Source organism: Etheostoma spectabile, chromosome 6 (genome assembly GCF_008692095.1).
Source record: "Etheostoma spectabile isolate EspeVRDwgs_2016 chromosome 6, UIUC_Espe_1.0, whole genome shotgun sequence".
NCBI classification, from domain to species: Eukaryota; Metazoa; Chordata; class Actinopteri; order Perciformes; family Percidae; genus Etheostoma; species Etheostoma spectabile.
This window is the reverse complement of record NC_045738.1, coordinates 8837239-8852644: the sequence shown is the minus strand read 5'-3', so window position 1 is coordinate 8852644 and position 15406 is coordinate 8837239. Positions and strand designations below refer to the sequence as shown.

Sequence of the window (15406 nt, the reverse complement as noted above, 5' to 3'; positions counted from 1 at the left end):
ACAGTCACCATGACTCCCTGTTACCTCCGAGCACTTATTACCGGTATTACACCACACTGAAGGATCTCCATGGTAATTGACAAGAATAAAGTGTAAAAAGACTACAAAAAAGTCCAAGGTGGCCATTTAAATAAAAGACCATTTAGAAATAGTTCTTCGAATTTAATGAGAAAGTGGTTAAAAATTAAGTATTTGTGAGACAGAAAGGTGCAGAATGCACAACCCAAGTTAAACCCAAAATACTTACCTTTGCCAACTGCGACACCAAGTTACCATATTAATGTCAGAGATCATATTGGTAGCGCTACATGCAGTCCTCTAGTCTTGATGGAGAATATAACAGCCAAAACACTAACTAACATGAACGCTATGCCAGCTGTCCTCCAAGATTTGCTTGGTTGCCTTTGTTTCATACCTTAGATCGACAAACCTGTTAAATATTACACGTTGTGAGTCAAGAAAACAATTTAACAATCGAGGTTGGCTTAGACTTAAAATTTATTTTAGAAGTTCTCGTGTTTTTGCAGGACACCCAAGAACCATTTAACAAACATCAGATGGATCACTACTAAGGAAACTGAATAATTTGATCCTGAGATCAAGAACATGACTTGAAGTAACTGTGTATAATTAAAACCTGAGATAAAAAATAACAGACATTACACAATGTTCCGTTTGCAGAAAGGATCCCTGGTGAGTCCACAAAACAAGTTTATGTCTATTCACTTTCTCACCTACAGTCGAAAGATCAAGTTAGTTTGTAGAATTACACAAAAATACCTTTCAAACACAACATATGGTTCATTCCACAGCATACTATAACAATACATCATTCCATAGCTTACTGTACACACATTATATTGTCATTACTAAACTGTTAGACAAATATTACAAAAATAAAAATTGTATCATTTCTGGTTTGGCTAATCTGCCACCAGTCCAGTCTACTCAGATGACAGTCACCTCCCGGCTCTTCCTCTTGATGCAGTCTATAGTCAGGCTCCTGGTACCACCCTTGCGCATCCCCTCTCCCAGCTGAGGTGATAGAGGTGGTCCTGATATATTTATGGCCTGAGCTGAATGTAGTGACAGTCTGGAGCCGTGTAAAGATTCCTCCCTCTGCTGGTTTCTTGTCGACTCCCATCCAGATGTCTGCTGCTGGGCTCCCTGATGCCTGTCACTGGATGCCTGTTCGACAGGATGCTGACTCCTGGTTGACTGCAGATCTCTGAGGAACTCCAACAGTTCCCTCTTCTCCAGCTCTGCTTCTGCCAGCTCCTGTCTTCTCAGACGCTCTGCTCCTAACAGGGCTCGCATGTCACACACCACACGGGACAACTGATCCTGCAAGGAGAGGACGTGAGATTATTGAACGTGCATCAACATGGTTCACATCATAGGCTGTTCTGGGTTATTTACAGTGCTGGATAAAACGTTTATGTCCTAAAGTAGTCCCACTTTGGAAAAATTGACTGAAGGATTTAATATAAAGAGAAAAACGTTGAGACCAACAGTAAAAGTAATTACATTTTATTTATGGTGTCAAATCATAACAGATGTTATCTCAAGACACTTTACAGATAGAGTAGGTCTAGATCACATTCTCTAATTTACAGAGACCCAACAATTCTCCTCAAGAGCAAATGAATGTATTCCAGCAAGAAAAACCTTTTAACAAGCAGAAACCTCGGATAGAACCTGGCTCTTGGTGGAAGGACCCCGGTTGGGTTTAGTCTCCATCAAGTAGGTCTAAACATCCTGAAGAATGGTCCTCATTAAAAGTAATAAACAGTATATAACATTTAAACAGTATTAAACATTTATTCTGTTATGGAATCTAAACTTTTATGCCAACTTGGATGAGAGTGCACAGACATAAAAAACTTTTTCATTTGAGATGACCAACGCACAGATCACTGTTTTTTAACCCTTCACTTTCGGGACCCTCTCGAACTGTCCCGTGACTTATTTGGGGTTTTAAAAAGAATTCTGAAATAAAATGTTACTTCAAAACAAATGTGGTCTTTATCTCAATTTCAAACAATTGAGAAAACATATATGTTTAGGAAATGCAATCTGTCTCTACTAGCACACAATTAAAAATGGAAGTGTGATCCGTTTTTTGTCATAAGGTTATATAATTCATGTTAAAAATCCACAATGGAAAAAAAACATAAGTGGTCATTACCAGAATAATTTTTTGAATTGAGTCAGGAATACATGTTTATTACAGAAAATAAGGAAAGGTCATTGATTTTCAGGTAGAAAAAATGTAACTTGTACCATTTTTCTTCTTGTAAAAATTTCAAGTGGGTCAATTTGACCCGAATATCATAAAAGGGTTAAATGCATTGCTAAAGCTCTCAATAAATGGAAATGGAGTAATGTGCGAGTACCTCAAGTCTTTACTTTAGCCATGTTGTTACCTTAAAAAACTAAGGATTTAAATGCATGAGAAGGACCGACAGATCACCTTGAGCTCCTCTACGTCGTTCTTCAGCTGCGACTCTTTCTGCACCATGTGTCTCCTCTGCGAATCCAACCGAGACTCCATCTCTCGTTTCACCTCCTCCACCTTACACAGCATTTCTGCCCTGCCGTAAATATTCAGTGAGACTACTAAACTATGATCTAAAAAAAAAAAAAACTAATATAAAGTGTAGCAATCATCTGTGTTCAGGATTTACCTGAGCATCTCCACTTCTGTGCGTAGCTCTGCTACGCAGTTATGCTGTGATTGGTCGATGGAGAGAAGGGTATGGCCACAGCCGTTGGGACACTCCCTGCTGCGGAAGTTACATTCCGACAGATGAGCCTCCAAACCCCGCCTCTCTACCTGCATTGGACAACCTGACAGGACAGGAGCACAGAAATGGGTAGGCCTCACCTTTGGCAACAACGTACTCAATTTATAAATGTATATATCTTTGAAAACTATTTTACAAAAGGATTTGCAGACACCAATCTACAGTACACACAGGAGTGGAAACAGTAGCAAAATATTTCTCAAGTAGAAGTGCAGTTTCTTGACTTTAATATTCCTTAAACAGGTAGGTAGATATGGCCACACATCCAAAATAAAGAAGTCCAATCCCTCTTTGTGTGAGTGGTGCTTTAAAAACTGGAGACCATTGTCTCTGATTACATTACAGGGTTACGAGGTCTAACTTCATTTCAAATGTAATATGCTCCTGATTTTGTCACAACATAGTGGTTGACTAAGCTATTCTGTAATTCTTCCATTAGTTATTCCTAGTAAAGAATATACTTTCTACTTTGTCGAAATGAAAGTCAAAGAAGAATTACCAATTTAACAATAGAAGTACAAGAAAAAGAGTGGTATAAAGAGAAAAAAAGAAATTTGTAATTGTTTTTCCCCCCCTGAACAAATAGACCATCTCAACATTTACACTCCTCACTGCAGTTATTATGCCTCATCTTTGACCAAATGTAAAACTTTCTCACAGATCACAGCAATCATACTATAGACAGCAACAGGAATATCAGGTGGAATCTTGTGTAAAACTCTATGTTGCTGTAAGTGCCTGTAGTACGTGATGCAAAAAGCCACACTGCATGCACACACTCTGAAACTATACCTACCACAATAGTAACATATGTACTCTCCACCTGCAGATGACAGGTCACAGACACATTATGAGCACAAGAGCAAACGCTTGTGTACACATGCACACATACACATGCTCATTAAAGAGTGATTGAAAGTTGACCCTAGATGCACTGTGTGAGGTCGGTGGTAGCTGAACAAGTCCCATAGGTGCACCAGTTTGGGAGGTAGCCATGACAACAAAAGAGCCATCTGTTGCTTACACACCATACACAGACAGGTGTCACATTTCCTTTGTTTCCCACATATCTACAAGGATGAGCGTTTAAGAACCATGCAAACCCTACCGATAACCATCACAAATGACACATTGGATGACCTCAATGTGAGGTTTCATACCTGTGTTAGAGCAGGAAATGAAGGCAAACTCGCACTCATCTTCATGTGTGTGCAGGCTCTCCAGGGAGCAGACCACCTCACAACCCTGCCCTGCATTCACACAACGTATCTGCAGGCGGTTCAGGTCATTACGCATGTACCTGTTGTCAACAATAGCATCAGAGAAATATGGGTGAGCACGGAGAGCAGCGTACATGTGTGACTCCACTGAATAGTAGATAGAAATTTTGAAACTTAAGAATGAACAGTTACAATGAAAAGAGATAATAAAAGACACATTTATGCAGAGACAGACCTGTACAGTGGTTTGAGACTGCCCAAGTCCAGTGGGAGTCTGTCCTCGGGACAGGAGTGATGATGGACCAGCCAGCTGCTGATGCAAGAGCTGCAGTAAGCATGTTCGCAGGGCGCCTGGAGGGGGCGCTCCAACACGTCTCGACACACACAGCACAGAAGACCCTCATTCACATAGCCCACAAACCTCTCCAGATCATAGCCCATCCTACAAACAAAGATTATACAAACATGACAAAAACACCTCCAATCTTGCCACAGTACTGGCTCATTTTTTTCTTCTTTTTTTGATTTTCAACTCTGACAATAAAAGTCCTACCTGACAAAAACAGCTCTCACTTCATCCAACTCTTTCTTCTTCTTTCCTTCTGTTAATTTCCACTCCTCTTGGTCACCACACAGGTGACCTTCCCTCTTATCTCTGCACTACTACTACTATTGCGGTCTTTCCTTCTTCATCCTTTCTCTTGACTTGTTGCTCCATCAAGGTGAGGGTCTCCTTTCCCTTAAAGCCCTCCCCTACCTTTGGGAGTGTGTCTCTATGGAGAGGTATCCCTGACAACCAGGGTTCAGGACACAGGCAGGCAGCTGTCAGGCGAGATCAGGTCAGATCAGAGAGACAGACAGAATTACAGTAGAAGTGACACTACAAATTCGGCAGTAGTGTTTTTGCCTCACTGCCTCACCAATAAAGCCAAAGGTTGTGGTGCCTTCAGAGATTACAGCCGTCTTTCAACTGTTTCTTTCTCTCTTAATGACCCACCCTATCCTAGGTTACTCTTTCGCTCTCTGGATGTGGGATTAACATGGATTACACTCTCTCTCTCTCTCCCTGATTGGATTACAGACTACACAACGTCAGATGACACATACTGTCAGACCACAAAAATCAAAGTGCAACCTAAACCCCTGGACTCATCCCAGTCCCTTTATATTCCATGGACTTCCATTTCCGTTAGACTCAGTGGTGGAAAAATTATTCAGAATCTAGAGCAATACTAAGAGCAGTACCACAAAATACATAAACTCCATGACAAGTAGTAAATATTTATTCTTTAAAGTATTGTATGTGTCAACTTAACGTAGAGAAGAAAGTGTACAGTGTTTTCCTCTGAAATTAAAAGTATAAATTCAATACTATTAAAGTACAAATTGGCTACCTCCGACTACAGTATTTAAGAAGGCTTTTAGTATTCAGTTACTTTGCCCCCAGACTTTTTTTCATAACAATTACAAAGCAGGTGGGGAGAGCAAAACAAAACCTACTTTAGTATAAAATTAATAATATTAGAAGTATCATATCTAATAACCTCACCAACGTCTAGATGTTCTCAGGATTTTATTCTCCTTCTGATGTTATTAAAGACAGAAACGGTATAGATCTTTGTTTAAGCATAGAGAGAAGACAACGTAAAAAGGGGTAAAGTAAGGTCGCGTCATGAAGGTAATAGGTGTGCTCGATTTAAAACTCATGGATTGACGGGTTGCAGGAATTCAATGAGGATGTGAAAAGTGAACTACTGCGACATTGGAAATCAAACGCACCCCACTCGTTTTGGCCACGCTCATTGTAGAGTTTGAACCAATCACCTTCTTCAAATCATTCAGCGGGAGAACCCAAACAGATTATAGAGGAAGAAAAGACATGACAAATTTATCTTTTCGGGAATTTACATTTCGTGGCGTTTAATGTTATCATCTAACTTGTAGTTCATCCGGGTATGTATGTTATCACACGTAATCACGCATGACATTACAGCCGAGTTTAAACCGGGGCAGCGGCATGTTTGTCGCTAGCGAGTCAACGTTAGCTATCTTGCTAACATGTCACAAGTTAGCTAGCTAATGTCATAGCTGTAACTATACAACTGTAGCTAGCTCTCTTCACGACAAATCAGACACAGGCTGGTTCTTTGGAACGGGCGCGGCACTTACAATAACCACAACGTTATCTATCAATGAGTTAATGTTAGATCTTGATGTGTTGGTAATTTCTAGTTGACCAGGCGTAATTTAAATTGGGGGGGACTCGATTAGCTAGATGATTGAGAAGATTGGGATTGAATGGGTCGTATTAGTTAAATAAAATGACTCGTTATGTTCCCAGTTCACGTTGTCAGATTCTTTTTAAAGAAACTTTTAATGTTAATTCGTCGTCGCTGATTAATTTCACCATAGACTGTCATAACGTCATCAGTTTTACATGTTGTCTTTTCCTTTTCTTAACACCGACAAATAATTGACTGAATATGTTAATAACATGTTATAATCATGTCCAACACGCGTTGCCAGAGCCAAAGTGCTGCCTTCATAGAACATAGTGACATTATGGAATATGATAAACTTGTGTTTGAGTTGTAACGTCATTTGTGAAGATGCAACAAATACCTGTTTTTACTTGTGTATCAAAGCTTTAATGAATCAGTTTATTGTTAAGTATTATAATGTGTCTAAACTGGTCTAAATGCATACACCATAGTGGTGGTAGTTACCTAAACCTTCTTCCGGTTGTGGACAAGGCCACCAAGGCACCAACACTGAACCAACGTTAATAGAGAAGACATTGAGTTAGGTGGGAATGAACCATAAACAGAAAGTTTCTGGTCCACTAAGTTAATTGACTTGCTAATATGCTGAATATGACCTAATTAGTTGCTAGTATAAACTATTGTGTTGATATTTGTTTTCTGTTTTTAGGATATAGATTAGTGCGGGTTGCCAGTAGCAGAATGCGACGCTCAGGAGCTCCCAGCCAGCTCTTCGGTAATGCTGTGAAAAAGCCCCGGTTTATGCCACCTGGAGTATCTACTTCGTGTCTTCTGCCTGAATCCAAGCCCCTTTCCCCTAAACTTGGTTTAGGCAATGCACTGGAAAAGGTAAGTTATTCACAAAACAGCATGATCCCTCAGTATTGATTCCTGTTATCTTCATTCCTCCTCCATCGTTGTTTTAAACTTCCTAATGCATTCTCTTTTCTCTTTCTTTTATCCTGCAGGTCCAGAAAAGTCTAGCAGCACCAGCTCAGAGTAAAACAGAGTATGATGTCCAGTTCAAAGCTGCCCAGCCTGCTCCAGCCTTGTCAAGGGCTCTGGCTCGTGTTCTTAGTGCAGCGGAAAGTAAGGAAAATGAGGCTGAAAGAGAACATGCTAACACCGGCTTGGCTGAGAACACAGAAGACAACAGACCAGCAGGTAAAATACAAAGATTTGTGGCTGGGAAATCTGGTATGGGCACAATGGTCATGTGGAGATTGTGCATCAAAAACCTCATTGGGATAGGTGCTTGCTGGATACAACATTTTTTTATATATATATATATATATATATATATATATATATATATATATATATGAGAAACAAAATTGCCCATGACAAGATCATTTCTTAAGCGCATTTATATGTGCCAGGATGTTGCATGAGTTTATGAAGTACTGTGGGTGAGAGTGAGGGAAAGACATATTTACACTCACTCATATCATGTTGATACTGACTGGCTTTGAGATCTTAACGAGTGACCTAATTAAATGCAGATGGGCTGAAAAGATCACCCCATTAAGCTTACATGTTAAAAAGACAGCATCAACAGTAAGACAGGTGCTTAATTAGAGCAGTCAAGACCAGGGCCATTTCCAATTAAGTCTAATCTAGTCCTTTAGTCCCATTTCTCAATGTTTTTGTAGATTATATTTCTGTACATATATTTATTGTTTTATCACATATTTTCTTTATTTAGGTTATTAACAATAAATTAAAATGCTCAAGAAATACCTTTTAATATAAAATATAATCCAGGGTAATATCAAATATAACAATATTTGATTGCCACTGTATTTCTTCCCTGCGATGTTTAAAAGCTGTAAGTATTCTGTCTATCACCGTGTAATAGAATGAAATGTCAAAGAGTTCTAGCAGCTTTCACATTATACATTTAATGTTTTCTCTGTTTGTATGCTGCTATATTAAATTCATCATTGTATGCTGCTATACTAAATTTGTTATGCAGTTGGTCTAGTTTTTAGTAATAACTTAAAAAAGAATCTATCTTTCCATCATCATCCATCCATCCATCCATCAGGGGCTCCATATTGTACTTTTAGTACTTCAATGCATCTTGTAGTGACCACCTTCTTGACATTGTCTGCTATACAAAAATAAAGGCCGTAAACAGGCTGTCTGGAAACCTGTGTATCACTGCACTCCTCGTTGAATAACAGGTTCAAAGATGTGAGAATTAGATTTACAAATAGTCTACACTTACATTAGCTGACACCAGTTTAATGAAGTTCACTGATGGACAATAATATCAAAGTATTAAAATTCTGGAAACATGTTGAACACTCTCTCGGCATGCACGGTTCAGATGTCAATTGTTGTGAAACACCTATCAAATAATTTCTCCCTGCACATGTACAATCTTTAGCTGTAAAATATTTTATTAGGTTATGTGTATAAAGTGACTCTTCTTGGTTGTTGTTTAGGTAGTCTGCTTTGACGCAACACAACCCCTTTCAGCTTAAACACAAAACCCTTGCCAGTTTCTCTATGTTGATTTTACTTTACACCCACAGCGTCACAACAACACAGGATCGATGCTTTCACTTGAAATGACTACACAATAATTATGATCTGGCGTGCAAGTAATTTAGCACAGTTTGTCTCTCTTTTCTTCGGGTGGTGCATTATTATATATATATATATTTTGCACAATATGCGATACTACAATATAGATATTATATATATTTTATATTATCCATATATATACTATGCAACATAAATAATACTATATATATGCATACAAATATATTTATATAATATATAAATATATAATACACAAACATTATATATATAATATAATATATATAATAAAATATACATTATTTATTTTACCAATTCTACATGAAAAACCGTGTGATGCCGTCTGAAGTGACGCGCTCTCCTCCGCAGTGCCCTGACTGTCTGTCGGGTGAATAATAAAAATAAAAACAAACACACCCACGGGTGAGGATTTTAAAAACCAGGCGGGCTGGGTGACAGCAGGTCCGCATTATGCAAATTAGCGGGGTAGTGCAGCGGCAGCGCCGGGCAGATTAGAACTGTGCTCAGGATCAGTGAGCCACCGCTCCCTGCTCCTGCAAGAGCAACTAGTGCCGCTGTTTTCACACGCCGCTCACTCCCTGCGTTTGCCTCGGCACGGTTTCCATACGTATACTGAACATGTGTTTTAATCATATTAATTCGTATTTCTGATTTATATTATGTATTCACTGTAGACTGCATTAAATGGCTATAAACGGGCACACGCACCGTCGCGCGGCGCGCTCGCAAAACCCCTCCCCCATTCAGTTAGTTAAACCAGCGCTATACCAAAGCTTAATCACTTTTGAAAAATAAAACTCTGACCCCTAATAATAACCTATAATAAACTCTGTAAAGACTGTTTCTCCCATTTGTGCGGGGCACAGAGCCGCTGCTGCCGTCCGTGTGCTATAATGTAGACGCTGTGCTGCTGTGCTTGGTTTGGGGTTTAGAGAAACCGAGCTGTAAGTAGGTCGGGCTGGGTTTAAGCGGCTTAGCTACGTCAGCCTAAGCTGGAAGGAATTCATCCAAAGCCCTCCGCGGTAGGCGGGGGCCTAAACGAGGCTGGCCTAGTTAAGCCTGATTCTTATTGTGTGCAGCACAGCCTGTTTTTGTTGTGCAACGTGGCTGAGAGGGAACCTAGGAGTAGTGAATGATTCCATGCACATGTTAGACAATTAAGAAGAAGAATTGAAGGAAAATAAGAAATATATGGGAGTAAGACCAGTGTTAGCTTTATCACCGTGGACCAAGAGAAGCCAGCCACAGGGACAAAAAAAGAGTGAGGAGCCTTAGTATTGAGCGTGGTGTCTGAACGGTGACAGCCATAGGCCTGACTTGGTCTGTGTGAGTCCACTTGCTATAAGATGGCTTCCAGCTCTGTGTTTCTGTCCAGTATGGTGGGTAAAGCGCGATCCTCCAACTTTACCCTCTCTGAGAAGCTAGACCTGTTGGGGCTGGTCAGTCCTCACATCCGCATCCTGGAGGAGCACACCAACAAACATGCGGTCATCGTGGACAAGAACAAGTGCTGGGACACTGTGGCTGAGCAATATAATGCCTTGGGAGGGGACAGACCCCATCGCACCGCACAGGGCCTCAGGACCCTCTACAAGAGACTGAAGGAGTCAGCCAAGCAGGAAGTGATGCAGCGGAGACACGCCCAGCCAGAGTACAGAGCGAGCTTCTCCGAGCCAACCAGGAGAATTATGGAGATGATCCCTCACCTGTTTCACCATGTGCCCATCCATGAAAAGGACCAGGCACTGCGCAGGTAAAGTGTGATATACACCTATGAACACCTATTTTATTACAGATCTAAATCAATACCACAACACTCGGGTGAGAGTTTAGTGTTCACATACATCATTAACAGTATGTAGTCACGATACTGATTCAAGAGGAGGAAGGGAGGGGCTGAACTCACAGCTCCAGAGCCCAATAAGATTACACAGTCTCTGTACATCATCAGACTCATCAGGAAAATGCAGTATATCCTGCTATTCTCTTTGGGCAGCAAACTACTCTTTATTAGTTTGTTCTTTTGTTCACATACATTCATATGGAAAATACTCAACTCTTTTCATGTTGATTATTCTGCCTATTTAGTTTCAGGTAAAATCATAGTCAGGTTTTTTGGTAAATATTGTAAATTAAGTAATTCACATCAATGCAAAACTATGTGAAACGGCAAGGAAATTGTATTATGTGTGTATATACAGTATGTATAATCTCTGAGGCCGTAACCAGCATTTTCCTTTAGTTTCCTCTCATTAGCCAACTGATCCTTTTGATTAATTAATTTAGTGTGCATTATTACCAACAGATGTCTCCACACCCCTACCATAAACAAGATATAGACACTCAAAAAACACTTTTTAAGTAATCCAGTCTGATTTATATTTATCCTTCATTCCATTTGTAGATTAATATACAGCAAGCACAACTCTCCTGTCGAACATCCTGGCAGCAGCTCCTCTCTGGCTGGACTCCAGGATTACTCAGCAGCTGTCCCAAGTATCCCACATGAGGTGGTCCAACTGGACCCTGAAGAGGATGTTAAACCACCGCCAGACCTTCCCATCCTCTCCACACGCACAGAGCCAGGGCTGGACAGAAACCAGGAGCAGGAGGCGGAGCAGGACTTGGGCAGCGTCCACGATTACGAAGGATCCTTGTCCCCTGTCCCTTCCTCCGTTAATAATCCTCTCTCCAACTCGCCGCTGCCCTTAGGCCACGACCTCTACCCAAACGACATCTACCCTCACCACGAGCCCGAAAGGTTTCGCCCTCTACATCTAGCCAAAGAGGAGCATGAGATGGTGTTAGCCAATCACAGGAAGGTTGCCATGTACCTAGAGGAGAAGAGGGAGGGGCTAAAGAGGAAACAGGACCTGGAGGAAGAACTTCTGAGAGCCAAGATCAAAGTGGAGAAACTAAAGGCTGCTCGACTGAGACACGGACTGCCAATTCCTCTATAACGTGCATGAATATGCACATCGGTGTCCAGTGTTAGAAGGGGAGAGGCTCTAAAGAGAAAAGCTGGAGAGCAATCACACTCGTCAGTTTCATCATGTTTGAGAGCTGTTTCAGAACTTGAATTTCTTTTGGAAACATAGTGCCTCGAAAAGACACTGAAAGCCTGTTTGCATATTGCAGGATTGTGTTGCCATCAGTCTGTGTTTATGCTTGTTGGTGTTAAAAATGTATCATCATCATTATTATTGCAGTTATTGACACCAGCGGCAACATAACTTGTAAATGCTCACATTACAAACACTGTGAAAGGCCAAAATATGTTAAATTAATGTGAAAGTCCAGGTTTTGGAAGGGAATATTAGTAGAATGGATCGTACCTTGATGGTGCTTTTCCTGCCTAAATCTGCCACCAATATGTATCTGTGAACTTTAACGCAATGTTTATGATTTTGTTAGAAATATTATGGAAACAGCATTTACTGTAATAATAATATGTTGGTGTGTCACAAGTGTAAGACTGCCCAGATCAGGGGGGTTGTTTAGCGCTCTGTTCATTCTTTGTAAAGAAAATTTCCACTTAAATTGGACATCTGTAAAATAAATACTGTGATGAACTAAAAAACATTTCCTTGTAGCACTTTTAGTTAACCAAACAAGGGGCCTTTTTTAAATTTTGTTAGTTAGTAATGAAGAAGTAGCACTCCAAACAAACACTTTTTTAGAGCTGAGAAAAATGTTGAGAAACCCAGGATTAAAGCACAAGTTAAACTGCCGAAGGCCTTAAATACAAGATTCTACTGATGACCAATCCTGTTCTGTGAGTTGCTGAATTTCCATGAAAATGAGAGAAGTCAAAAACACTGTTTGCTGTGATCAAAAGGGAGGTATGGAGTTAGGTTTGCAATGTTATTGTTATTTAATGTGTGGGACTACAACTTTGATTGTATTGTAACGTGTCACTTTCTTTTACACTTTGTCTATATGTTCTCTTGTTTTTATTAAAAAAGTAAGGTTAATATGCAACTGGTTTTGTGTTTATTACATGTTAAACAGACATCTGCTCTAATTATTTTCAATTAATTGGATTGTCTTTATATATCTTTTTCATTGTAACCTACTTTAAAAGCAACGCAACCCATGATAACCAAGAGTTTAACTGACCATTTTTAATTCTAGCATGGCATGAGTAGCTTTCAGGCATGTGCAATGTGTATGTATGAGGGGGGGCCATCATCTTTGGTATGAAGGTTCTGTATGATTTGTAGACTTGGTGCAGCAGGGACATCTGCTGGTGAGTTGTAGCTGAGTTATTTCTATTGGTTTTTCACTATGTTGTATGTCTTTGTTTTACAGGAGTGAATGGGTCTGGGTCTTATCAAACCCCCCAGCCTCGTGTGGGGTCAGTCTGTGTTTCTGGAGTTGCGGGCTCAGACTCTGGCTGCAGTCAGGATGGAGTACGTTACTTCAGTGTGATGTGGTGTAAAGCCAGTAAGAAGAAACACAAGCGCTGGGAGGGCGATGCGGTCCTGGTTACAAGAGGACGCACAGCCACACTGAAAGATATGGAGAGCAAGGACATTGGAAAGGGTGAGTCAGAGACACTCCTATTAGTATTTAACTTATTGTCATGCTTTAGTCTTTTGGGTGAAGAAGCCTATGTTGCCTGTGACAGTTAAACAAATCTTTAACATAAGTCACTTTAAATTGTAATTTAATACCAAGTTTTCTGGTAGGAAAACTGAGTATGATCTTATCTAAATTGTGCTCTGATCTAAATTGTGCTCTGTTGCACATGTAATAATTTTGATGTTTCAATGTTTGTCTTAAACCTGCAGCAACTGAGTATTTGGCCACTTGGGGGCAACGGAAACAAGCTGTGAAGACTGACAAAAGCGAACATTTCAAACTCATTGAGATACTTTCTCCCAGTATACACTGTCATGAGTTTACTGGGTATGCTTGTGCATGTTTGTGTGTAGGTAGTGGCTACAAAGTGTCTGAGCTGGCCTCCCTGTCCGAGGGAGAGAGCCTGATGGTCGGAGGGAAGGAGGTGGAGGTGATGGGGGTCATTTCTGCTGAGGACTTTGCCAGGGGACGTTGTTTCCAAGAGGTCCAGGTAGAGAAAGAGGAGCCACTCACAAAGTCAGCTCCACCTCCCTGTCGTCGCTTGACATCCAAACCTTTCTGCTCCCCAACACTGTTGGGCAGTGCAGACCATTCAGGATCCAAACCAGAGGAGGAACAAACCTGCAGACCTCGTTATGACCCACTGGCTCCAGGTGTTGTTGACATTTTTAGCATCTTTTGGTTTGTTGGAAGGCTTGACTTCTCCCAGTTATTTTCATATACAAACATTGTGTAGATACTAGTCTCGCTTTGCCATGCCTTCCTCCACAGTGCCGCGTAGGAGGGTTTGGCTAGACCACATAGCGTTCCGGGATGGGGAAAAAACGTGCTTTGGTGTATTGGCATTTCTTTAAACCAATCACAATCTTCTTCATCACATAGCCACGGGGCCGCTGCAAAATAGCCTCAGGAAGGAACTTGTTTTGGTGTAACATGTTTACGTCCAAAAGTTGTTTTTAGTTGTGCAACAGAAAACTCAGATTGGACAGATAGTCAAGCTAGCTGTCTGGATTTGCCCTGCAGAGATCTGAGGAGCAGTTAAAAATAGTCCTCCACCGGAGTTTAAAATTCCAACACAAAGGAAGCGGAAAGGTAACAGACATCTGGCCAAAAAGAGGGACATCCCGCAGAATTTCCGTCGGCAGCGGAGTAATCTCGGAAGTGGAATGTAGTGGATATAGACTATGAAGATACATACTCAGGGTCTCTGATTTTTTTCCGCAGGTGCACTTGTGATGCCTCGTCCTTCTGCTAACCACCAGTGGTCTAATAACAAGTCAGGGCTTCCTGTGGTTGATGTTGTTGTTGACCCGTACCTGACTGTTAAGCTGCGACCGCACCAGAGAGACGGTCTTCTCTTTCTCTATGAGTGTGTCATAGGCTTAAGGTAATGGAGCTTGGTCCCGTAACATCTTGTCAAATGCTGTTTAAAGACATGAATCCGTTTTAGCCTCATAGCAGGAAAAGTAGTCACAGCCATTATTAGGAGTTCTAATAGATCATATGTGTCTGTGCTTTAGAGCTATGGGTCGCTATGGGGCTATCCTGGCTGACGAGATGGGTCTGGGGAAGACCCTGCAGAGCGTGGCACTGTCCTGGACGTTACTTAAACAAGGACCTTACGGTGGAAAACCAGTTGCTAAGCGTGTCCTTGTGGTCACTCCAGGCAGCCTGGTGCACAACTGGAGTGCAGAGTTTAACAAGTGGCTGGGCCGGGAGAGGATCAGCGTTTTTGCTTTGGATCAGGTGAGGAGTGTGACGGCCCTGAGCTTGTTGTTGTGCATGCATACTGTGGTCTGTCTTGTGAACTTTGTGGCTTAGGGGACAATGAGAGGACTCTGAGCACATGGACATTCCTCCCAGGCTGTTTAACCCCGCCTGCCCCGAGAACAGGGTTTAGCATTCCTTTTGACCGAGCACCATCATAAGTTCATTCTGTTTAGATATTTCCTTTTTTAACTACTGA

General features: G+C 41.1%; 3 protein-coding genes across 7 annotated transcripts in view; 2 read left to right on the top strand and 1 right to left on the bottom strand.

The window, feature by feature from the left end:
* Window positions 1-141: 141 nt before the first annotated feature.
* rnf41l (ring finger protein 41, like) lies at window positions 142-5696 on the bottom strand. Of its 5 annotated transcripts, none has more exons than XM_032519463.1 (8): window positions 5577-5617; window positions 5169-5248; window positions 4785-4849; window positions 4263-4469; window positions 3968-4107; window positions 2688-2850; window positions 2474-2594; window positions 142-1344 (listed from the first exon to the last, which is right to left on the bottom strand). In XM_032519463.1, exons 2-8 carry the CDS (start codon window positions 5199-5201, stop codon window positions 949-951), a joined length of 1125 nt encoding a protein of 374 aa, XP_032375354.1. In that variant the 5' UTR covers window positions 5202-5248; window positions 5577-5617; the 3' UTR covers window positions 142-948. The 5 variants fall into 5 exon arrangements, with proteins under 5 accessions (XP_032375354.1, XP_032375355.1, XP_032375357.1 ...); XM_032519464.1 differs by having other exon boundaries at window positions 4581-4849; window positions 5577-5611; XM_032519466.1 differs by lacking the exon at window positions 5169-5248 and having other exon boundaries at window positions 4581-4849; window positions 5577-5696.
* Window positions 5697-5827: 131 nt separating this feature from the next.
* rad54b (RAD54 homolog B) overlaps window positions 5828-15406 on the top strand; it is a 40474-nt gene continuing 30895 nt past the window's right edge. The window contains 7 exon segments of the mRNA XM_032519456.1: window positions 5828-5980; window positions 6959-7137; window positions 7257-7452; window positions 13168-13401; window positions 13794-14093; window positions 14665-14827; window positions 14961-15186. Coding sequence (XP_032375347.1) covers window positions 6991-7137; window positions 7257-7452; window positions 13168-13401; window positions 13794-14093; window positions 14665-14827; window positions 14961-15186 — 1266 coding nt within the window. The 5' untranslated portion in view covers window positions 5828-5980; window positions 6959-6990.
* On the top strand, window positions 9266-12830 carry LOC116691663 (fibrinogen silencer-binding protein). The gene is made up of 2 exons (XM_032519468.1): window positions 9266-10609; window positions 11261-12830. The coding sequence occupies exons 1-2, from the start codon at window positions 10203-10205 to the stop codon at window positions 11814-11816; spliced, it is 963 nt and encodes a 320-aa protein (XP_032375359.1). The 5' UTR covers window positions 9266-10202; the 3' UTR covers window positions 11817-12830.